At 38.3% G+C, this 26,329-nt stretch overlaps 1 protein-coding gene across 1 annotated transcript in view; it reads right to left on the bottom strand.

Moving 5' to 3' along the window:
* Positions 1-26,329, bottom strand: part of LOC118985015 (BEN domain-containing protein 5) — a 1,089,084-nt gene that overhangs the window by 590,088 nt on the left and 472,667 nt on the right. Inside the window, exon 4 of the mRNA XM_037043322.1 lies at positions 18,470-18,564. Within this exon, the coding sequence (XP_036899217.1) occupies positions 18,470-18,564 (95 nt within the window). The remainder of the gene's footprint in view (positions 1-18,469; positions 18,565-26,329) is intronic.

Genomic DNA, 26,329 nt, shown 5'->3' with positions numbered 1-26,329 from the left:
TGAATAACAACAACAACAATAAAATAGAGCAGAATAAGAGACTTCAAGAGTGCTGGGATGGAGGACTTTGAAGTTTAAAGATGCCCAGAGTAGATGCCATTAAGGAGAGATCTGAGCAAAGACTTGAAGGTGATGGGTGGAAGGGTATATGGATACCTGAGGAAGTAGGTTTCTGGGCAAAGGGAGCAACAGCCAGTGCAAAAGCAAAAGCCCTACGGCAGGAGTGTCTGGCATGTCAGGAATAGCAAGGAGGCCAGTGCAGCTGGATTTCTGTGAGCGAGGGGGAAAGTAGTAAGAAACGAGGTGAGAAGAGGTGTGATATGATCTGACTTGGGTTTTAGAACAATCACTCCAGAACAGGCTGCCGAGGGGCAAGGGTAAAAGCAGAGGGCCGGTAAAAGGTCACTGTGGTAATTCACAAGAAAGATGGCGGTGACTCAGGCCCCTTCAACAACATCCACGGGGCATCTACGGTGTTTCTGGGTCTCTGAGGGTGAAAAGAGTATCGTCCCTAGCTCAAGAAGCTTACAGACAACAACCAGTTCCTAGCCTATTTTCAAGCTACAGGACCCAAACTCTGCTTCTCTGTCCCCTTCCCAGCACACAGTATTCCAGCCAGCCCAAATTGCTATTATTTCCCAAACATACCATGTTTTCTCATGCCTTTGCAGTGCTCTTCCTTTTGCCTAGACACCCATCCACCCAGCGTGTTAAACTCACAGATTTCAGCTTCTTCAAGACTCCACCCAAATGTCACCTTTTCAGGGAAGTTTTCTCTAATAGCCTGTGCAGAACTGGTCACCCTCCTCTTTGTTTCCCTGGTGTTCTATGCATACTACCTATCTAGGTGTGTTATAAACAGATGGATTCCTGTTCAGCTGAAGTCACAGATACTATGACTTAACCAATACCTACAATAGCTAGCAAGAGTCTTTGCCTTCATTATCTTTTTACTAAACCCAGAGAAGGGAGAGAAGAAAAGGAGAGAGAAAGAAAAAAACTAATACAAGCCACTTTTGAAAGGTTGCCTACTTGGTCTAAAAAAAAAAAAAACCACATTTGCACATTGTCCTTTTAAAAAAGACAACTGGGAGCATGCAGAGTAAGAAATACTCAGGTTCTACAAAGGACACATGGACAAAACCAAAGGTGGGTAGGATCAAGGGTGGGAAGTGGGGATGGCTGAGGCAGAAGGGAGTTGGAGAGGGGAGGAATGGAGATAACTGTACTTGAGCAACACTAAAAAATAAAAATTAAAAATTAAAAAAAAGAAATACTCAGGTTCCAGGCACATTTCTCAATAAATGTTCAGCTCCAGAAATAGCCTTGGAAACTGGGGTCCATGACAGGGTTGGTGGGAATCAGTCATTCATCTATAAAATCACTCTAATCAGAACAAGCATCTGGATTCCTTGACCCAGTTCAGGAAAGGACTTTTCAATGTTTGGGTCCTAACTTTTAGAGATGACTCAAGCTATATGTAACAGGGGCTGACGGGGTGGGGGTGGGAAATGTGCTGAGCAGGACACAGTGAGCAACCAACTGCCTTGGGGAGTGACTCAGCACTGCCTGGATCAGACACTCACAGCTCTGGACCAGGAAGGAGCAGCACCTGGGGGAGGCTGAGGGGCTCTGGAGAACTAGCCAGTCCCGGTCATGGTGAAGAGTAAAGCCTAAGCTAAAGAGCAGAGGGGACGGAAAGGGGATGTCGGTCACTGCATTGGGTGATTCACCCCACCTTCTCTCAATCCTTGTAACTACTCTAACAGCAAGGCATAACTGTCTTTTACATACACAGAAAGTGAGGCATAGGGACATCATGCAACTTTCTCAGAGCCATATAGACGCCAGGTAGATTTGCACTTGTATCTGCCTGTCTGTCTTCAGATGTCTTTTACTCTCAGAATTAAAGTGAATGGGGTGGCTGTTCAGCTTAGGAGGCTGTCTCTGGCCTGGAAGGACATCCCAATTCTAGACATGGTTCTGGCCACTTTGCTGTGTGTTTGAGGCAATTTTTCCTCCCTGAGTTTCATTTTTATCATTTGTTCATTAAGAGGACTAGGTGATCATTAAGGTCTCTTCAAAGTCTGAAATTCTATGATATGTAGTAAGAATTTTCAAGATGCTACTTTCTTCTTCTTCCACTCCTCCACCATCTTCTACTTACACCCACGTGACCTCTCAAGAAGCAGAGTACAAAGAACCTGTTTATGCCATCCAGATCAGAAAGAGAAGTTTGACAAAGGGTAGCGCCCCCAGGGACTTTACCGCTGTTGATTCACTCAGAACTACATACCTCCCCCGACACTTAATGTCTCATCTTCTTTGTTTTCGCCAGAAAAGCCTACCCTCCACCTCAGAAAAAAAGAACTACCTTTATCTTCCACGCTTAGCTCCTTTTAAACTCTATCTAGGGGTTTCAGTTGCAGTAAAGAACTCTATTCAGCACGCAATTGGAGAAAATATAATAGAAATATTGGAATAAAAATAATATTCTCCCTAATATATTCATTTTAATTGTTCTTTTTCTTCTCACCAGAGTGAGTGGGAGGTAATCCCCTCTATTTCAGCTACATTTTCTTTAAAGGACTGAGGTTTTATAATATGCTATTTTGTGAGCAGAGATTTTTACTCTTTTTCCCTAGCTCCCTTATGTTATACCACATCTGGGTTCAAGTTAAATAATTTTATTGCTTCTAATATACTTGATCATAAGCCTAAGAACAATAAGTATGCGGCTTATGATCCAAGTACCCTTATTAAGTTCTTATATTAAATAAAGATTTTTGGAATGTGTTGCAAATATAGACCTGACAATAAAAGCAAACTTTCATAGAAAGGCATTAAGTTCTAGAGATGATGTAGGGTTTTTATGAAAAAAAGAACAAATTGAAACAATAATTCTTATAGCTACAATATTTGGGAGAAGTCACATAACTTTAATTCTCACAATAAAATCATAAGATGTGTATTATTAGCTCCCTTTTATATTTGAGGAAATAGAGGCTCAGAAAAATTACATGAATTGCTTAATCACCCAACAATGTAAGTGGTGGAAGCTGGCTTTAAGAAGTTGGTTCCAGAGAGAGGGCTCATGAAGAAAAGGGCGTTGCTGGAGAAGGAGTTTTGTCTTCTTCCAAATCCTCCATAATAATTAAACTCAACCACCTTAAGAGACAATTGGCAGCCTGACTCTATCACAGGATCCCATTCCAGACTACTTTGCATGGTTGTTACTAGAAAGGACAGGAGATACTGCCCCTTTCAAAGCTTGGAAGCCCTGGGACCCACCAGCAGAAGTTGGTGGCTGCCTAGTTGGTGGCTGCCAGGCTATGGGGTTGGAGGCAGGCTGCTCCAAGCAAAATCTGCTTCATCAGCTAGCAAAAACATCTCTTTGGGAAAGGTGGAAAGTGCAGCACCTAAATGGTATCATCAGCCCTGATTCTGATGCAAAAGAGGCACATGGGCACAGGTACACACATGTGCATTACTACATATACCACACACCTAAATCCACATATAAGAACATGAATATCACACACAACATATACATGCATGCCCATACATCATGTGGGAGAACAAAATATAGGAATCCAAAAGAACCTGACTTCATACACTGCTAATGGGAATGTAAAACGGTGCAGCTACTTTGGAAAACAGTCTGTCAGTTCCTCAAAAGGTTAAGCAGAGTTACCATATAACACAGCAATTCCACTCCTAGTAATAAACCTGACAGAAATGGAAAGATTTGTCCAAAAACTTATACACAAATATTCATAGCACCAATGTTCATAACAGCCAAAAAGTACAAATAACCCAAATGTCCATCAGACAATGAATGACTACAATATGGTGTTTTCCTTTAACAGAATATTATTTAGCCATAAAAAGAAATTGAGTATTGACACATGCTACAATATGAATGAACCTTGGAAACATTGTTAAATGAAAGAAGCCAAGCACAAAAACCACTTATTGTTTGATTACATTTATATGAAATGTTCAGTTTAGGCAATAAAGATGGAAAGTAGGTTAGTGACTGCTTAGGATAGGATTGTGGAAATGAGAAAGGCTGCTAACCGGTAGAGGATTTCATTTAGCAGAGTTATGAAAATATTTTAAAACGGATCCCAGGGATGGTTGCAGAACTCAAAATACACTTAAAAACATTAAATTGTACATTTTGAATAAGTAAACTATATGGTGTGTGAATTATTTTTTAATAAAGCTGTTATTAAAATAAAAGAGTGAAGATCTGATTAAACCCAGATCTAGCTGGCACAATAATTTAATACATGAACATAGGGGCGCTTCTGTTCTTTCGAATTAGTGTTTTGTGTTCTTTGGGTATATTCCCAGAAGTGGGGTCAAAGGCAGATCCATTTTCAATTTTTTGAGATATCTCCATACTTTTTTCCACAGTGAGTGCACTAGTCTGCATACTTGATCACAGTGTATCATCTTTCTGGTGCATTGCTGTATTGGGTTTGGTAATATTTTGTTGAGGAAATTAGTGTCCATGTTCATCAGGGATATTGGTCTATAATGTTCTTTCTTTGTAGTGTCTTTCAATGGTTTTGGAATTAGGATAATGCGGACCTCATAAAATGAGTTTGGGAACCTTCCCTCCTTTTGAATTTTATGAAATAGTTTGAGAAGAAAAGGTGTTAGTTCTTCTGAGAATGTTTGGTAAAATTAACCTGTAAAGCCATCTGGTTCAAGGCTTTTATTTTGGGAGAGTTTTTTACTTTTCTGTCAATTTCACCAGGTATAATCTGTCTATTCAGATTCTCTGAGTCTTCCTGATTAAGTTTTGGAAGATTGTATGTTTCTAGGGATTTATTCATTTCATCCAGGTTGTCCAGTTTGTTGGCATATAGTTGTTCATAATATTTTCTTAAAATCCTTTGTATTTCTTTGATGTCAATTGTTATTTCTCCTCTTTCATTTGTAAGTTTATTTGGTTGGATCCTCCTCCTTTCTCTCTCACTCTCTCTCTAATGAGTCTGGATAAAGGTTTGTCAATCTTCTTTATCTTTTCAAAGACCAAACTCTTGGATTCATTGATCTTTTATATCAGTTTTTTGGACTCTATTTCATTTATTTCTGCTCTGATCTTTATTATTTCTTTCTTTCTACTCACTTTGGGCTTTGATTCTTGTTCTTTTCCCAGTTCCTTTAAGTAAAAAGTTAGATTGCTTATTTCAGCTTTTTCTTGTTTTTTTTGGGGGGGGGCAGGGAATAGGCCTGTAATGTGATGAATTTCTTTCTTAGAATTGCTTTCCCAGTGTCCCACAGATTTGGAATTGTTGTGTCTTCATTTTTCTCTGTTTCAAGGTATCTTTTGATTTCTTCCTTGATCTCATTTTTGAGCCATTCACTATTTAATAACATTATTTTTAATATATTTTATTATGTAATTACAGTTGTCCTACTTTTTCCTCCTTTGCACCCTCCACCCAGTATCTCCTCCTCTCCAGCAATCCCCCCTTAGTTCATGTCCATGGATCATGCAAATAAGTTCTTTGACTTCTCCATTTCTTATACTATACTTAAAACTCCCATTTATTTAGCTTTCAAGTCTTTACATGTTTTTCAGTGTTCTTCTAGTGACTGATTTCTGGTTTCATAGTATGGGGTCAGAGAAGATGCTTGATATGATTTCGACGTTCTTAAATTTATTGAGACTTGTTTTATATCCCAATATGTGGTCTATCCTAGAAAACACTCACTTGAAACATCTGTATATTCTGCTGCTTTGGGGTGAAATGCTCTGAAGATATCAATCCCATTTGATCTAGTGTGTCATTAAAGGCTGCTGTTTTCTTGTTGACTTTCTGCCTGGAAGATCTATCCATTGAAGTCAACAGGGTATTAAAAATCTCTGACTATATTTTTGTTCATCTCTCCATTTATATCCAAGATTTGGTTTACATATTTAGGTGCTCCTATGTTGGGTTCATAAATGTTTATTAGGGTTATATCCTCTTGTTGGATTGATCCTTTTTATCACGATGTAGTGTCCTTCTTTGTCTCTTACTATAATCTTGGTTTTAATGTCTATTTTGTTGGATATAAGTACTGTTACGCCAGCTTTTTATTCTTTTACATTTGCAAGAAATATCTTTTTCCATCCGTTTACTTTTAGTGTGTGTATCTTTTGATCTGAGATGGATCTCTTGGAGGCAGCATATAAATGGATCTTGTTTTCTTATCCATTCAGCTACCCTATGTCTTTTGGTTGGAGCATTTAAGGCATTTACATATACAGTGGTTATTGATGGACACATACATAGTGCCATTTTATTGTTAGATTGTTTTCCTCTGGTTTTTTTTTCTTTCTCTTTTTGTTCTTCTTACAGCAAGCCCTTGAACCTTTGTTGCAGTACCGCTTTGGTGGTAACAAACTCCTTTAGCATTTTCTTGTCTGGGAAGCTCCTTATTCTCCTTCAATTTTAAATGATAGCCTTGCTGGGCAAAGTAGCCTTGGTTGTAGATACTTGCTTTTCACCTTGCATATTGCACATCACTCCTTTCTGGCTTGAAATGTTTCTGTTGAGTAATTAGATGCCAGTCTAATTGGTGCTCCCTTGTAGGTAACTTCCTGCTTTTCTCTTGAAGGTTTTAGGATTCTCTCCTTGTCTTTAAGCCTTGTCATTTTAATTATGATGTGTCTCCTTGTATACCTCTTTGGGTCCAACTTATTTGGGACTCTGAGCTTTCTGGACTTGTCTTTTCTGATGTCTTTTCTTTCACCTGATTAGGGAAGTTTTTGATTATTATTTCTTCAATAAGTTCTTGATCTCTTGCTCACTTTCTTCTCCTTCTGATATTAACATGATGTGAATGTTATTATGCTTCACATTGTCTAAAGTGTTTCTTAAGCTCTCCCCATTTATTTTAAGTTCTTTTTTTCTTTTTGCTGCTCTACCTGGGTGCTTTTTTCTACCTTGCCTTCTGAATCACTGATTTGATACTCTGCTTCATCTAACCTACTGTTTATTCCTTCTACTGTATTATTTATTTCATATATTGCATTCTTAATTTCTGACTGGTCCTTTTTAATGGTTTCTATGGGGTGTTCTTTTCATGCTGTTGAGTATCCTTATAATCATTACTCTAAATTCTCTATCTGATAAATTGCTTGCTTCCATCCATTTCATCTAGTTCTTCTTCTGGAGAATTCTCTTGTTCTTTGATTTAGGACATGTTTCTTTGTCTTCCCCTTTTGGCTGCTTCTTTGTATTCACTGCCTTAGCTGTTAAACTAGTCAGCTGTTAAGGTAATCAATGCACAATCAGCAGCCTGGCTCCAAGCTTCACACAGTGAGGCACAGTAATTCCTGTGGGTGAGGCTCTTGCTTTCCCTCAGGCTTATTCCATTCAGAGAGGAGTGGTCTGCCTGAGAAAGATAGCTCTTGAAGTATGGAGAACGACTCAGCACAGAGATTCTGGAAGCTCTTTTTTCAATTTGCTCTCCAGAACCAAAAACCCTAGACTCTCTTCACACATCTCTCTGGTTCACTCTGCCTTCCCTTTGCCAGAGCCTAGCATAAGTGCTTGCAAATGAAATTGTGTGTGTTGGCCCTGTAAGCAATTCTCTGTGTCTCCAGCTGTCTCTCCCTGGCAGACAGAAACCCTGCTGCTTCCACAGCTTGGTGTTATCTGGGTTCCTTTCCACTCTGGGATTGGTGCTGTAGGGTGGGGAGCCCCACTTGGGGTTGATACCCCATACTTCTCAGGGGGAACCCACTAGCCACTGAAATATCCCTCTGAAGTTTCAGCTGCCACCCATGGGGGCCCAACCAGCCCTCTCACACCTCCTCTGCACCCCCTACCAGCCTTGTTGTGGTGAGGTGGTTTCTTCAGTCTGTCCTTAATTATAAGGCTTTTCTCTAGCTAGTGTTCAGTTGGTTATTCAGGATACTTTCTCCATAATTAAGTTGTAATTCCAGATTGGTCTTGGGAGGACATTAGTGTAGTTTCTACTTACTCCTCCACCATCTTGGATCTGCCTTCCACCCCTTACTGCACACACAGCCAGATATCACTTGACAACCTCCTTTACAGTTAAATATGACCATTAAACAACATTCTAGTCTGTGAAATTTGACTGAAAGTAATATACCACTTTTAGGAGTGCTAATAAAAAGGCTCCCATGTGGGTTCTCCCTATCTCTTTCCCCTTCCAGCTGGCTAGTGGAAACTATGCATTGAACAGGACAGTCTGATGAGTTACTGACTGACTATACACATGTCTTGTCCATTTGTTCATGATGAAGAAAAAACCTTGTACCTTCATCCTTTTGACATTTTATGGTCAATCTAATACTATAGTTGGCCTATTATACACACACACACAGATAGATAGATAGATAGATAGATAGATAGAGATATCTATAGATAGAGATAGATATATGTGTGTCTATATATCTATATCTAGATATAGATTAGATGTAGATATATAGAGAGAATCCTTGTAACATGATACGTAAATTTGTCATGACTTCAAGAAAGTCACAATTTTATAGGGGAAGAAAGTTAAATCCATGGGAAAATACAACACAGTATGTGATAGGAGGAAACTGTGAGTGCTTAATCTGATCTTAGTGATTCTAGTGATGAGGCAGGCTTTCCCCAAAGAAATGGCATTTAAGATGAGGTCGGTTGCATATATGGGAGTTATCTAGGAAAAGGAGGAGACACAGTGGAAAAGGAAAGGTATCTCAGGCACAGAGAAAGCATGTGAAAAGTTTGAGGTATAAAAAAAGAACATTGGGCCATAGGCTTTCCACAGGCAGAGAAAGGGGATGAGATACCCTAGTAGAAGAAACAAATGCAATGGGTAAGAGGGTACTCTATAAACCTTAAGAGAACGTAGAAAGTACAAGGTGGCTGGTGGCCACCTAGTTCAGAAGATGTAATGTTTGAGTTATTATCAAATACAAAGATTTGTGCCAGAGGACTGGAATAGGGGCATGGACAAGCAAGGCAAAGACCAGATTGAATAAAACAAAATCTTTGTGCTAGACTATATGGAAGGAAAAGTTAGGAGATATGATAGGTTTTAGACTCCATCAGTAGACAAAAGGTGGCCATTGGAAGAACAAGGTAGTCCCACCTGCAAGGAAGGGACAGCACCAAGGAGCAATCTAAGAGCATCAGAAAGGTCTTTTAAAATTTTTTTATTTTTATTTTTATTTTTTAATATATTTTATTGATTATGCCATTACAGTTGTTCCATTTCCCCCTCTTCATTCCCCTCCCCCCGGTACACCCCCTCCCCCACCATTCCCCCCTTTAGTTTATGACCACGTGTCACAAGTTCTTTAGATTCTGTATTTCCCATACTATTCTTGCCCTCCCCCCTATCTATTTTCTACCTACCATCTATGCTATTTATTCTCTGTACCTTCTCCCCCCTTCTCCTCCTCCCACTCTCCTGTTGCTAACCCTCCATGTGATCTCTGTTTCTATGGTTCCGCTCCTGATCTAGCTGTCCTCTTAGTTTGCTTTTGTTTTAGGTGTGGTTGTTAATAACTGTAAGCTTGCTGTCCTTTCACTGTTCATATTTTTTATCTTCTTTTTCTTATATAAGTCCCTTTAGCATTTCATATAATAAGGGCTTGGGGATGATGAACTCCTTGAATTTGATCTTATCTGAGGAGCACTTTATCTGCCCTTCCATTTTAAATGAAAGCTTTGCTGGATAGAGCAATCTTGGATGTAGGTCTTTGGATTTCATGACTTGGAATACTTCTTTCCAGACCCTTCTGGCCTGTAAGGTCCCTTTTGAGAAATCAGCTGACAGTCAGATGGGAACTCCTTTGTAGGTGACTGTCCCCTTACCTCTTGCTGCTTCTAGGATTCTCTCCTTCATTTTCATCTTGGCTAATGTAATTATGATGTGCCTTGGTGTGTTCCTTCTTGGGTCCAACTTCTTTGGGACTCTCTGAGCTTCCTGGATTTCCTGGAAGTCTATTTCCTTTGCCCGACTGGGGAAGTTCTCCTTTATCATTTGTTCAAATAAGTTTTCCACTGGTGACTGTTCCTCTTCCCCTTCTGGTACCCCTATAATTGGGATGTTGGAACATTTAAAGATGCCCTGGAGGTTCCGGAAAGGTCTTTACAAGGAGTTATTTAAACAATTATTTACTGAGTATCTACTTTGAGCTAAGGACTCTCTAGGTGCTTGAGGCACAGCAGTAACTAAAACAAAGACTAACCTCACGAATCAATCCAATGGATCTAGAAAGAGAAAGTGAGTTTTCAGTATCTTATAGAGTGATTATGCACTTATAGAGTATCTTATAGAGTGATTTCACATCCCAAGGTTAACATTTATAATGATAATAACCATTGGGCAGAAAATAGTATTTTCTCTATTTTATTGATAAGGGAAATAATGCTCAATGATATGAAGTAATAGAGTACAGTAATAATTGCCACTATTTCTGGACACACTATTAAGCATCAGGTGCTTCCAGTAAGGTGATTTACAAGCATTTTAGCAAATCTTCAAAACCATTCTAAAATAGTAGTGTATCATTATACATATTTTACATGAGAAAACAAGGACTCAAGTCAGTACCAGCTAGAAACCGAAGCTAAACTGTGCTAGATATATTCCATCTGCCCTTCTGTAGCCAGTCCACCCTTCTCCACCCTTTCCTCATCTTACTTGGCAGAACTTTGTGGATTACATCAACCATCAACTGTATTCTCTGCTTCTGCCTTCTGTTCCGATCTTCCCATGCGGAAGTGTAGCAACTGATCAGAGGCAGGAAGGAGGAGGAGATCAGAGTATTTATTTTCCTGGCTTTTCTCCTAAAAAGTCACCTAAGTCTGCCTGTTGTTCTTGATAGGAGGACACTGCTACTTGCAAAGCAGCCCACTGCATACAAGTCCCTCTTTCTAGGTTTTAGTAACTTCTCCCTTCTCTAAAGGTGATGACAATTCTGATGCTACTAGCCCCAGGTTGTTGCACTATAAGTTGTGGTTTTACACACCAATCCTCACTAATACAATGGCCTTTTATAAAACAAACTTACTTCAAATTATCCTAATTTGGGTGTGTCACCCATTTCCTTTCGGAAACCTAATAGGATGAAGTCCTCTGAATCCAAGAATCTATATGCTCCCATTGATTTGTTCAGCCTTTCACACATTCAAGAGGTGATGGTGTTACTTTCATATGTAGCAGATGGCAGTCCTAGCTGCCTCAGGCATGATTTCTCAGCACCCTCAGGCTTCTCTCCCTTGGGAATCTTCTTCAGGAAGTCCAATTCCCTGATGCTTGGACCATGAGCCCTAACAAAGAGGTCCCATGACCAGAGAGCTGAGAAGGTAGTCTGGAGTTTTATAGTCAGTTTTATCCACAGTGATTTCTTCTACATGTCATTTCATAGTTTAAATTAAAAGAAATTATTTGAATTTCTGACTTGAGGCCACGTAAAGGCCTGATTTTTAGCATTTCCCAATTTCCATTATATAATACATGATTTCAAGCTACCAATGGTAAAAAGTAACTAACAAAATTGTTGCAAATCTAATAATTAGTTACTGCAAGCTGCACGTACAGGTTCCAAAGACCACTGACACTGGTCACTGATATGGTTACATGAGCCTCTGTCTCACCCCTTAATAAGAATTTGGGTTTTGGTCACAGCACATATTTCCAAATGCCTCTTGCATCTCACCGCCAGTGCCTACACTTGTCTGAATAGCACTATGGAAGGTCAGAAGGATGGAGTGCATGATATTCATTTACCTCAGATAAGGAAACCAAGTCCCAGAAGAGTGATGTGATTCAGCCAAAATCATATTACAAGTAGTTGTTAACATCATTTATTTAACAAATTATTCTATTTTTCATAAGTATGACTTTGATTTTTCACAAATTCAAACAGCAGAATTTCTAAAAATATAAAAAACTCTAAAGAAATAAAAATTCTGGCATACAAAGACTTCAGTTAATAGTATTATATGTGTATTTAATATATAATGTAGGTTTATATTATAACAATTATGTATAGCCCTACCCTATATATAGTCTACCCTACTTTTTACTGTACACAAGATCAGCATTTTCCCATGTTATTAAAAATGCCTAGAAACTATTTTTAATGCCTGCATAATACTGCATTGAGTTGGTTCACTATAATTTACCTAGCAATTTTACCTAGTTTTGTACATTTAATTTGGTTTGAGTTTCTGCCATTTTCAACTACCCTATAATGAATATTTTTGTATAGAGATTTTTCTATAATATTGATCTTTTTTGATTATTTAACTCTTAGAACAGTATTGCCAAGGATAGGACTCAGATTTTTAGATTCCTATTCTTGATCTCTTTCCACTACATTTTCCAATTGTTAAAAAAAAACACTACATGGACATTTTAATCTAATGCTGTACGTATTTGTGTAAATGGTTCAGGATGTTCAGGATTTCTTAGTCATTCCTAACCTAAAATGGAAAGGGAGTTAAGTCTGAAACTTAACCAAAATGCAAACACAGCTTTTGGTACTATCACTTTATAAGAAACTATTCAAGGGTAATTGGTAATAACATTAGTGTTACTGATAAAACTGATTAGAGTATTAATGGATTATAACAATTTACTTTCTATGTACTTTTGTTTTTTTTTTATCTTCCCAGTGTTTATGCAAGGTCTTTTTTTTGTTGTTGTTGTTCTAGCTTTTGATTTGTCTCCCTGAATCTTAATCTTGGCCTCATCATTCAAGAGTTGAATGACCAATTTGTCTAGGTTTTTTCAGGAAATCCCCAATTTAAAATTAAAGTTTAAATTCCCATATCTCATACTGCAAGGGAAAGCTGGACCTGTACTTCCAAAGGAGATTTAAATTCCTCCTTCAGAAAGGCACAGTGCCTTCCAAAGCTAAGTGACAATGTTATTTTTTATTTTATTCAGCATTTCCCAGACAGTGGCTTCCCTGGCAAACATATCCTGCTGTTGGGTGTGCACTCAAAGTCCCACTCAGGATTAAGTCATGGGTATCCTTTAGTCCCTCCAGTTTCCAATTGCACTACAATTCCCTCTGCACTGCTAGGCGTGCCCCTCATTAAACACCTGACTGTTTGTACCATAGGTCTCACTTTGGAAGCACATCTGCAACACGGTCTCTTGAAACAGGAAGCACTCCTCCTGCTTCACTTGTTCAGCTGTGCGTCTTCTAGACGCCCCGCCTATGCCACCCTCCGAAGACGGCAGTCTTTCTCCCTTGTGTAAATTCTTCCCTCTATTTCTGATGCCTCTTTTCCTTTAATAGATACTAAAGATCTCTGGGCCTGGTAATAGGCAAGACTATACTCTTTGACAGCAAGAAGTAACTACAGAAGATGAGACCTTCATCCCTTTACCCTTGTAAGATTACAAGGTCTAGAGTTTTGAAGGGGGAAGTTGTCACCAAAGACAGTCAGGTGCCAGGGACCCTCCTCATTGGCCAAGATGGTGGCAGGGGGAGTTCTTACACTGAGTACTACTAAAAGTTAAAAATATGAATGGATAGGGCCTGAGTGCACCAAAAGCTAGCAAGATAAATGGATCGAAATAATAGCCCTTCCTCCCTAGACCTATATGGAACCGCAGGGTTGAGCAGGAAGATGAGATGGCCTTTGAGACAGAAGTTCACCATTCTCTCAGATCATGTGGCACCTGAATAAAACCTCTTTCCTTGTGCACCAAAAATAAAAAAGTTCCAATGTCCCAGGGAGCCCAGTAGTTCCAGGCAAGCCAGGAGGGTTGATCAACCCTGCTAGTCCGTAGTCAGAAGTGGGTAATGGGAGCCATCCACAATTCCCCTCTTTTACCAGTTACATCTAGTCAGTCACAAAGTTGGGTCAATCTTTTGTTAACCCTCAAATCCACCCAACTTGTTTTCATCATTACTATTACCATCCTAATACATTATCAGCTATATGTTAAAGTACTGCAAAACCTCTAAACAATTGTTCTCCTCTCCAAAATACACTCTATTCAACAACAAAACTAATCTTTCTAAAATGTCAATCTTATCATGTCCTGCCCTGGTTAATTCCTTCAATTTCTCTACATTGCCCTCTGAATCAGGCCCAGCTGTTTAGTTTGACTTAAAGGCTTAAATCTATTTTAATCCTACCTACCGCTTCAGTTAATTTCTCCTTAGAACTTCATGCTCCAGTCACATTGGCCTTTGTCATAAAAATGTATGACAAAGGCCTTTCTCATCTCTTGGCCTTCAAACAAATTCTATTATTTCACATGTATTCCCACCTCCTATGATCAAACTCCTAGTCATCTTTCAGCTCTCAGTATAAATAACACACCTAATGAAGATCTCTTATTGTTGGAGCAGATTAAGTCTTAAATGCTATCTAGCATGCTAAATAGTTTCCACAGCATGCTGAGTTACCCATGTCATAACAGTTACTACACTTAACAAGAGTTAAATATTTAATGTCTAACCCAGCAGACCATGAGCTATATGAGAACAGTGACCACATCACTCGTGTCACTGTTTTGTTCTAATACTTTGCACAATCCTGGTTGACTATAACTACTCAGTTACCAATCAGTTTTGGGTGAGTAAGAGGAAAAGAAAAAGTCAGAAAAGTTATTGAATTAATAAGATCCTTGAGACCTTAAACAGTATATACAAACTGATTTCACATTTGTTTCTTATAATGAGTCTGAAAATATTATTATGCACTTTTTACAATGAGGAAACTGAGACTCATGAAGGTGGTGCCATGGCTCATCACGTTATTTCTTCCTTTTGGAATCCCATTTTCTTAATTTTGTTCTTGTACCATTTCCTCAACACCTAGCTGAAATACCACCTGCCCCCAAAACTTCTTCTCTCCCCTGCTGTCCTAATAGTATCAGTGTCTTCCCTTCTCTAATCCCACAACACACTTCACATACCTCCCTACTGGTTCTTAGCACAATGCACCTTATATCATACCTATTTGTGTTTGTGTTTCATTTCAACCTCTAAAAAGTAAAATTTTAAAGATATAATCCAGATCAGATTCACATTTATTACCTTAGAACCTAGCACAATGTCAGATGCTCGATAGAAATGTATTAAATAGAAACTGCCTCTAAAATTTGGTCTAACCGCCTCAATCTACTATAATGAACTAATCAATCAGAGAAGTTATTTCAGATCTACCAAAGATCACACATCTGATTCCTACTTTGTTTTGCCTTCCTCCTCCACCCTCCCCCAAAATGAAGTATGGGAGTCCTGAGGTCTCTGGTTACTGTTATCACTTATTCGTTGTATAAATATCATGGCCTTAGTTTCTACAGAGGTGAGACTACAGACACCAATTATTCTGTAACCCCAATTCTTAGCAGTGCTTAGTAGCAATTTCAGTTTTGGATAATGTTAAAAATTATTAAAGAGTTATGGTTACAGATACTTTATGCTACAGAATATTAACAACCAATAATCCTTTAAAAATCCAATATGTAAACAGAATTAGAGTGAACTAAAATAAGCAGAACACTTCTGAATTTTCCAGCTTCCCCATTTTGCTGCTAGCTACTGTGAAGTTATCTCCTCAAGGCAGAGCAGCCTTAGCTGGCCATATATCTGCATAATGGCTTTGTAGCTGCCTCTTTTGTTCATTTGCTTTCCACAACTAATTGATTACCAGGCCTCTACCAAGACCTGAAGACATCTTTGCTTGGGATCAGTCACAGCTCCCTTTGATTGGTGAATAATAATATTTTCTTAATGTTTATAATGTGTGGCATATTAAAGGTGCTCAATAACATCTTATTAAGTAAATAAATATCTAACTATCTGGCTTGAAAAGGTAATGAAAAGTTTGTTTTCCCATTAGGTATATATTTCACCCAGGAAATTTAGGGTTTTTAATGAGGTAAGAAATTTTCCATGGTCTATTTGAATATTAAAATAGACAACGCCTCTAGACCAGAAGAAGTACCAGCTACTTCTCCTTTTGTTATGATGGTTGCTTTGGTATCGTGGAAACTGGAATTAGTGAGACAAGAAAGGAGATATTCTAACATTGGAACCTGCAGGTTATTTGTCGGCCTTGAGTCAGGCCATTGTCTAGAATCCTAAATTGTGATGAACTCCTTAGGGCCAGTAAAATGTAGATTCTGAGAGCCAAACAGCCACACACACTTTACGTTGTCCTGGGAACATTCAGGACAGTGACTACTGGAAGATGGGTTCTGGCACAGGCAATCAACACAGGAATGGAAGAGAGTCCTGGGCAGAAAGCACCAAGGGGGCAGAAGGAATCTTTAGCAAGAAAACCAATAGCAAGGAAAGTAACAATTATAGCCTTTAGAGAGCAGGTGACAAAATTCTAAAATGAAAGTTCCATTTAGAAACCGATCTCTACTGTCATATTCATGCTATGTCCCTAATTTCTAGAATAATGTGTGGTGCATTAAAGGTGCTCAATAAGCTCATATTAAGTACCCAAATATCTTAACACCTGGCTTAGGGAAAGGTGACTATGCAGAAATGTGAACAGCTTCATATCCGAGGGGGCTGCTAAAGTAAAAAATAGAAGAGATTAAACATATAAACAACCTGTCTTGCTCTGGTACCTTGTGCCTTACAGACTTGATAAACTACAACAAACTCAGGTCGGAAGCACTAAAGTCTTTCAGACCATTGAGAAGCCCAATGACTGGATGACTGCTGCTGAGAGGTTGCCCATGTGGCATAGGAGCATTATAATATAAATGCAAGGACTCATTAATATTTCACAATCTTGTCAAGAGCCTTGAGAGAGAGGACCCAACTGATAGCCCATAAGAAACAAAACAAGACAAAATGAAATAATTAAGGTTTAAGAATTTTCAAAAGCACAAAAGAAGAGAAGACTCCAAAACAGAACACATGAGAAAACAGGACGTTGACTCTTGTTGCTGTGCACGGTCCTGACACAGAGCCCGGTAAAAGAAGGACAGTGCCATTTTACAGGCCTCTGTGAGCAGGGCCACAGTCACGTCCTTTTGCTGGAAAGGTGTGAAGTACGCACTGACACACATCTGTTAAGAGAGACATGTGCACTATTATTATCCACTTGGACTGCCTTCAGAGACTCAAGGCAAAGGCCTACCCCTGGCCCAGATCCCAGCGTCGAAAAGGAATCAAGGAACAAGCAGTATAGTTGACTTGATAGAGCAAAGCAAAAAACAGGCCCAGGAAGATATTTTTATACTTTAATAAACAGTCTTCATTATCATCATCAAATGCCTGCATTTTTGCAAACCTGAGCTTCTCAGCCCAATGTTTATAGAAAATTGCCAAGCATCGTTTATAGATAAAAGCACAATTCAATATTTATGAATTTCTAGTTTTCTATAAATATAGACATTTGGAGATGATCTTCTCACTAGTCATTAAATTTTGAACAGGGATCAAAGCTAAAATCATATTAACAATTCCTTGCATTTGTGTAGTTTTTACATAATACTATTAATAATAGATGACATTTACTGAACACTTACCAAGTGCCAGGCAGTTTACATGTAAATTCTCATAATAAATTCAGTTTAGTTCAACAAGCATTCACTTAACACCTACTGTGTGATAGATGAATAACACTTGTTTCTGTCTTTAAAATCTCTTGTTTTGGTGCATTCAATCATTTATTTGTTGAATGAGTAAATGAATGGATGAATGAATAAATGAGTGAATGAATGAACCAAATAAATGGTTTGAATGGCAACATAGGGTAATGAAAATAATGCAGACACCTCTTCTGAGTAATCATATTTAGAAAATACTTAACCTTTCCTAGCCTCAATTTCTTCATCAGTAATATAGAAATATTTAAATATTTCTCTTGCAAAAATGTCGTGAGAATAGTAACAGCGAGTGTAAAACATCTGACAGAGAATGGGCTCTATGTAAGTAAGAGCAGTTGTCATTATCATCCATGTCATTGTCGCCATTATTACTGCCATTGAGCAATCCTATCCGGCTCTCACCCTCACTCTAGCAATGGGACAAATAGAACTTTAACGTCCACAAAAACACACACCATCAGAACATCTACACAAAAACACCACAGAAAGCAAGAAAAGCAAGGCAAATCTACCAAAATGTAGTTTCCAGTGTCCTCCCAGGTTACTGAACAACATCTACGCTCAGGCTAAAATAACAAACAACATGGAGTCAACTCTAATTAAGTTTCCAAAGATATCATGAAAGAAGGCAAACACGATAGAAATTAACCAAATACCACGTTGCACCTTCCCTCAGAACACTGGTCAGTCCAAACATGGGACCACGTTCTCCACCCCAACAGTCTCAAAACACAGCACCTGGAATCTAACCAGTGGCCATCCAGAAACTCATGTTCTTTTTCTTAGGGCCAGTGAGGCTAAGCCCTAGCCACACAGCAGATAAACTTGAGCCCTGGGTCAAATTCTCCAACCAGAAATATGTCCCATTCTGTGGGTCACTTACCATTTTGGTCTGCTAGTAGATTTTACCATAGGGGCCATCCCATCTCTATAAAGACTCTTGGTTTTGCTGAAGTTGACAATGTTGAAAATGACCCTCTGAAAAAGAAAGAAGAAGAAGAAGTTAATCAGAAGACGGTGCTATGCAAGTTGCTACTTCCTGATAATTAGTACCGGAATAAGCAGGGTTTAAGGAATCCATATAGACTGGCTGCCATCAGTACAGTGAGGATAAACCGTGCCCACAGAAATTCAATGTGTTTGTTGCAGCTTAGCATAGTAGTCAGCCACGCAGCCTCTGGAACCTGGAAGCCTGAACTTTAATCCCATTTTATCACCCTCAAGTTGTATGACCCTGCCAAACTACTAAATCTTTCTTTGTCAGTTTCCTCATCTGGAAAATGGGAATGATAGTAGTACCTAGGGTTACTGATAAGTATGGAGTAAGTTCATACATGCACAGTGTTTGCAGCCATACTTGGTACACACTAAATTATGCCATTTCTTTAAGCTGACCTAGAATCTGCATGAAAATGAATGATGTTACCATGACAGTGACAGTAGTATATTTGAAGTTCAACACACCAAAGATAATAGCAGTGCAAAACTAAGGTTAAAAAATTCTGCAATAGCTAGGCACTCTCTAAACTAGAACTGGAGGTTCTATGTCCTTTTCTGCACCCCCTCTACTATGCTCTGCTAGGGGATAGGGATACTGGGCTCAATCCTAACTTTAGCATAAGTTTTTAAGGGCATAGGTCTTAGGTAAGTCCCTTTCCTCTCTGGGTCTCACCTTTAAAATGGGGGAGTGGAGTGTTTTAAAAGATTATAAAGTCCTTCTAGGAGGGTCCAAACATGGGACCACGTTCAAAGAGATCAGTATAGTTCAAAGAGATCAGGCCCTGTTTTCATAAATAACTTTGTCATACTGGGAAGAAGAGACTGGGAAAGAGAAGAGAATTGGGGTTAAAAGACACTAAATGACCACCGAAAGTGTCCAAAGGAGAGAGGATGGAGACCAGAGCAAGCGCAGCCAGAAGAGCTGGAGAGAGAGAAAGCTTCCGAGGGGTCACCATAGAGTAGCTTTTCTACCCAGAGGCAAAGGGAGGGAAACATCAAAACTCACGTATTATTTCACTGAACAAATATTTATTGGGTGAGGCATTATATAATAGCAAGTGCCAGGTATTTTGTACAATTTTTAAATGTTTTAAATATTTTTATGACAACAATGAAATATTAACATCTTCATTTCGCAGATGTAGAAACTGAGGCTCAGAGGGTTTAACAAACTTCTTTGAAGTCATGTAATTAATAGATGGAGGATTGATATTGAATCTAGGGGATTAAAAAAAAAGATGCCCAGGATCTCTATCTTTGAGTTACTCACTAAGGTTCCAAAACTCCACAACTAACCAAGACTATTTTTCAAAATAAGAGCAAAAATAAATATATCGAAAAACTTTCAAGCCTTTAAAATTTTGTTTTCTTGAAAAGAAAAAATCTTAACCATTTCTTCTGGCCTCATGTTTGGGACTACCATAAAACATTTTGCTCTATGAAAAAAGCTCTTAGGAATAACTTATGTTATTCTTTCTCCTCAGAGATCTAGCCATGACGCCATCTCCAGGCATTTCAGTTTCAGAACTCTCTTCTGTCATTAAATTAAGTCATCAAGAATGTCCAAGGCTATTCCATTATTAATAACCCAGACCTGCCTGTTGTCAGTTCAATTACTTCTCCCAGGGTCTAGGCTACTGTCTGGTTTAAGAAAATCAATATGAAGGGGACCGACAGCCTTTGAACCTCACAGAGCTTAATCCCCCTTTTTTCTTTAGAGGTTCCAGATGTCCGATCCATTTCCAGTGAACCTGGAAGCCATACTACAATTTCAGGATCTAAATTAGGGGGACATCTATTACAGAAATAATGTGCCTATGTGAGGCTAGAATACATAAATGAGAAAGTAGAACACTTATGGATCACTAGTATCCTACACTGTGTCAGGAGAATTTCCCAGGTGTTTTAAATATCTATATTATTTAGTATCTACATCCATAAACAAAAGTCGCTTATTTTAGCCCAACTTCAGACATGAGGAAATTGAAGTCAATAAAGGCTAACTGCCTCCCCCTCCCCCAAACATAGACCCTAGAACTATTAACTGGAAGAGTCAGGACTTAAACCTTAGGAGTTCTAGCCACAGAGCTCCTACTTTCTATGATACTACATGCAAAAAGAACACCATCTCTTACCATTCCCCACCCACGCATTTTTTAAAAATGTTTTCCAGCCTCTTTAGCAAAGTTGCCTGTGGTTATGAGAGTCAAAGGAAGTTGGAAGTAGGAAGCTCAGGAAATCTTGTCTTTCCATATTTTACACTTAATTATTAGGTATTTATTGAAAGTGTATCATAAGAAATAGAACCTATGAGTTAATGATAGCAACTCTAATAATAGCAAACAACTTCTGAGCACTTCCGATGAACCAAATAAAGAATATTACATATTCTTCATTTTTCATATATCAAAAAAATGATAGGAATTTTAAAATATTTAGAATTGGATGATTGATTCATCACTGCATATCAGATCTTGTGGCACATAAAAAAGGCAATATAAAGAGAAGTTAAAATTCAGACTTACATGCATGTACTAGAAAGGACTGAAAAAGTGCTAAATTAAAAAGTTAAGAAATAATTCATATAACAGAATTCCAGAGCTACAAAACACTGGAAGTGTTTGGTACCACTGAAAGTACAGTGTCAGTCACAGCAGATACAAAGTCCTTATAAAGAGAAATTAAGTCTCCGGATTCTCTCCCTCACACCAAACACCCAAGTGACTGTGACTTTCCATTGTGATAGGAGACTAGAGGCTGATTCTCTGGAGAGATTAAAGCACAGAGACTCTGGATTCAAATTCCAGAATATTGGTAGTCAAGTTTATTACCTCTATAGTCAAGAGATTAAAGAATTCTTCTGTGGGAAAACAAACTTCCAATTAAGAACAAACTGACAGTAACTGGGCAGGGGGTGGGAGGGATAATGGGGGTGGAGAGAGAGGGAAGGGTTTTTAGGAACCTGTATAAAGGACACATGGACAAAACCAAAGGGGAGATAGAATCAAGGGTGGGAGGTGGGGATGGCTGGGGTAGGGGGTAGTGGTGGGTGGGAAATGGAGACAACTGTACTTGAACAACAATTAAAAAATGTGAAAAAGATAAAAAATTTCTAAGTTAGATATAGAAGCCTTCCACAATTAAATGGCTGGTTCTCCCCTGGCATGTTCAACACATGCACTTAGATCTTCCATTTCAAATTTTACTGCCAATCTGTTAATGATAAAAGACATCCAGTAGAAGCAGACACCAAAGTAACTGAGCAAAGACACAGAAAGCAGGGAAAAGGACTCAGGTGAAAATAGGCAATTTGCAATAGATACATTGAAAACATATTTAACAGAAAAACAAAGCAACTATTAGTAATAGGCAGGAGGCATCAGGGTAGTTGTAGGAGATAAAACTTAATCATACATTACAAGACTCATCTATATTAATATTCATCTACTCACAATTTGCTAATGATACCTCAGACAAGGGTTTAATCTCCAAAATATACAAAGAACTTACATGACTCCACTCTAAGAAGACAAGCAACCCAATTAAAAACTGGGCAAAGGACTTGAACAGACACTTCTCCAAGGAGGACATACAGAAGATCCAGAGACACATGAAAAGATGCTCAATATCACTAGCTATCAGAGAGATGCAAATTAAAACCACAATGAGATACCACTTCACACCAGTCAGAATGGCCATCATAAACAAAGCTACAAACAACAAATGTTGGAAAGGTTGTGGGGAAAAGGGGACCCTAGTTCACTGTTGGTGGGATTGCAGACTGGTACAACCACTATGGAAAATAGTATGAAATTTTCTAAGAAAACTAAAAATGAACGTGCCTTTTGACCCAGCAATTCCACTGTTAGGAGTATATCCTAAGAACCCTGAAACACCAATCAAAAGAACCTATGCACACCAACGTTCATTGCAGCACAATTTACAATAGCCAAGAGTTGGAAGCAACCTACATGCCCATCAGTAAATGGATGGATCAAAAAACTATGGTACATATACACAATGGAATTCTACGCAGCAGAAAGAAAGAAGGAGCTCCTACCCTTTGCCACAGCATGGATAGAACTGGAAAGCATTATGCTGAGTGAAATAAGCCAGGCGGTGAAAGACAAATACCAGATGATCTCACCTTTAACAGAAACCTAAACAACAAAACAAACGAGCAAGCAAAATAAAACCAAACACACTGAAATACAGAACAAGGGGATAGTGACCAGAGGGGAGAGGGGAGGGAATTTCAGAAGAAAAAGGGGAAGGATTTACAGGAACTAGTGTAAAGGACACATGGACAACAACTAAGGGGGATGGAAATGGGAGGGAGGTGGGGAGCACCTGGGTGTGTGTGTNCTGGGGCGGGGGGTAGTGGTGGGGGGAAAATGGAGACAACTGTACTTGAACAACAATTTAAAAATGTGAAAAAGATAAAAAATTTCAAAGTTAGATTAACATTAACATTAACATTAACATTAGAAGCCTTCCACAATTAAATGGCTGGCTCTCCCCTAGCATGTTCAACACATGCATTTAGATCTTCCATTTCAAATTTTACTGCCAATCTGTTAATGATAAAAGACATCCAGCAGAAGCAGACACCAAAGTAACTGAGCAAAGACACAGAAAGCAGGGGGAAGGACTCAGGTGAAAATAGGCAATTTGCAATTGATACATTGAAAACATATTTAACAGAAAAACAAAGCAACTATTAGTAATAGGCAGGAGGCATCAGGGTAGTTGTAGGAGATAAAACTTAATCATACAAGACTCATCTATATTAATATTCATCTACTCACAATTTGCTAATGATACCTCAGACAAGGGTTTAATCTCCAAAATATACAAAGAACTTACATGACTCCACTCTACAAGCAACCCAATTAAAAACTGGGCAGAGGACTTGAACAGACATTTCTCCAAGGAGGACATACAGAAGATCCAGAGGCACATGAAAAGATGCTCAATATCGCTAGCTATCAGAGAGATGCAAATTAAAACCACAACGAGATACTACTTCACACTAGTCAGAATGGCCATCATAAACAAAGCTACAAACAACAAATGTTGGAAAGGTTGTGGGGAAAAGGGGACCCTAGTTCATTGTTGGTGGGATTGCAGACTGGTACAACCACTATGGAAAACAGTATGAAATTTTCTAAGAAAACTAAAAATGAACATGCCTTTTGACCCAGCAATTCCACTGTTAGGAGTATATCCTAAGAACCCTGAAACACCAATCAATAGAACCTATGCACACCAACGTTCATTGCAGCACAATTTACAACAGCCAAGAGTTGGAAGCAACCTACATGCCCATCAGTAAATGGATGGATAAAAAAACTATGGTACATATACACAATGGAATTCTATGCAGCAGAAAGAAAGAAGGAGCTCCTACCCTTTGCCACAGCATGGATAGAACTGGAAAGCATTATGCTGAGTGAAATAAGCCAGGTGGTGAAAGACAAATACCAGATGATCTCACCTTTAACAGAAACCTAAACAACAAAACAAATGAGCAAGCAAAATAAAACCAAACACACTGAAATACAGAACAAGGGGACAGTGACCAGAGGGGAGAGGGGAGGGAATTTCAGGGGAAAAAGGGGAAGGATTCACTGAAACTAGTATAAAGGACACATGGACAACAACTAAGGGGGGTGGAAATGGGAGGGAGGTGGGGAGCACGGGGGGGTGGTGAGCTGGGATGGGAGTAAAAGGCAGAAAACTGTACTTGAACAATAATTAAATTAAAAAAGAAAAGTCTGAATATTAATAATGAAATAATAATATAAATATAGGGGGAAGATAAGTCCTTGCATTATGTAGCAGAACTGTTGAAGAATTTAATCCCTTTCACAATACAAAATTGATAAACAATACATAAAACTAAAATAAATAATGAACAGTAGCACAGAAATTTTATTTAGAAATATACAGTATCAGAGGAAACAATGGAAAGAAACATAAGTGATTGCTGCTAGAGCAGAGATCAAATCCTGCCTGCTTCCCATTTTGTAAGAAAAACCCATGCTCACTCATTCGGTGTTGGCTATGGCCTTTGGCAGCAGAACAGCGAGTTGAGCAGTCGCGACAGGGCTCTGGTAGATTACAAAGCCTACATTACTCCCCATGTATCGCTTTACAGAAGTTTGCTGATCCCCTGATGCAGGAATGAAAAGTGTGGGGGCGAGGTAAAAAGAGGGTTATTTTCTTTAGACTTTTGTAGTATTATTTGACTTTGAAATTATGTACATATATTATTTTCATTAAATTTAAGTGAAATTTATGAAAAAGAAAAAGATAAAAAGCTACTGAGCTGATTTTGTAAGGATATTCTAATCTTGAAGCAAAAACAGGCATTAACATGGGAGAATAGAAAAGTGTAGCAAGAAACAAACAAAACAAACAAAACAAAACAAAACCCCCCAAACGCTCACAGACACAAACAACAGTGTGGTGATGACCTGAGGGACAGGGGGCTGGGGAGGCAGAAGAGGGAAAGGGGGATAAATGGTGATGGGAGGAGATTTGACTGGTGGAGGTGAACGCAACATACAATATACAGATAATGAGTTATAGAATTATACACCTGAAACCTATATAATTTTATTAACCAATGTCACCCCAATAAATGCAGTTTTAAAACAGTAAAAAACTGTGTAGCCCTGTGTCAGTTACAAACATTTACTGAAAAACCTCTAAATAAAAAAAAATTACCAATCCAAATCCAATGGTAAATTTATACACACACACACACACACACACACAAACTGTATATCAAAACAAAGTAAGACATATCTTAGGAATGGAAAGATGATTCAAACATCAAAAAGATCTATAATGAAAGTAAGCAAATTAACAAATTGAGAAATACTAAATTATTAACAAATAGGTATAGTAAAGCATCTAATAATATTTAACATCACTCAAAAAATTTCTTATTCTGTGAAATCTAGTTATAGAAAAGAACTTTCTTCAAATTATGAAGGGTATCTATTTAAAATGTATAGCAATCCCACTTAATGGTGAAATGTAAGCTATGCTCCCTTTAAGACAGGAAACAATAAGGTTGCCACTCTTACTACTTCTACGCAACATGGTAACGAAAGTTCTACTGCAATAAAATAAAAACAGGTAGTAAAAAGTATACTGCTTAAAAAGAAAGATGTAAAACTCATTATTCACAGATGCTATGATTGTCTACATATGAAATAAAAGAGAAACTGAACAGAACTTAGGATAGATAGAGTCAAAGAAAGTTGCTGGATCTCAAAAACAACTCAGATTTCAATAATGAACCTCTAAAAGCAATGGACCTATAATCAAGAAAAGTATAGAAAGAGCACGATTCACTAATACAGGAATACAAAAGGGAACACAACTATAAACATTAAGATTAAAGTTTGTTATAATAAAAAGATACTATGAAATGAATTTGAAAAATTAGAGGAAAAGGGGGAATTCTCAGAAAAACAGAAAATGCCTTACTGAAACTGATAGAAGATACACACAATCTGAGGAATTTTATTAAATTTATAGAGGTAATTGAATATACTATTATTCCTGTGAATAAAATGCCAGGCCCAGGCAACTTCCCTGGTTAAGCTTTCTAAACACTAAAGGAAAATAAAACACCAATTTTACACAAATTGTCCCAGATAACTGAAAGTGAAGGAACATTTTCCAACTTGTTTTCTGTGACCCACATAAACTTGATAATGAAATCTGA

This window comes from Sturnira hondurensis, unplaced genomic scaffold (genome assembly GCF_014824575.4).
Source record: "Sturnira hondurensis isolate 20B ecotype Veracruz unplaced genomic scaffold, ASM1482457v3 Scaffold0004068, whole genome shotgun sequence".
In the NCBI taxonomy this organism is placed as follows: domain Eukaryota; kingdom Metazoa; phylum Chordata; class Mammalia; order Chiroptera; family Phyllostomidae; genus Sturnira; species Sturnira hondurensis.
Note: the sequence above shows the minus strand (reverse complement) of the source record. Positions and strands in the feature narration are given on the sequence as shown.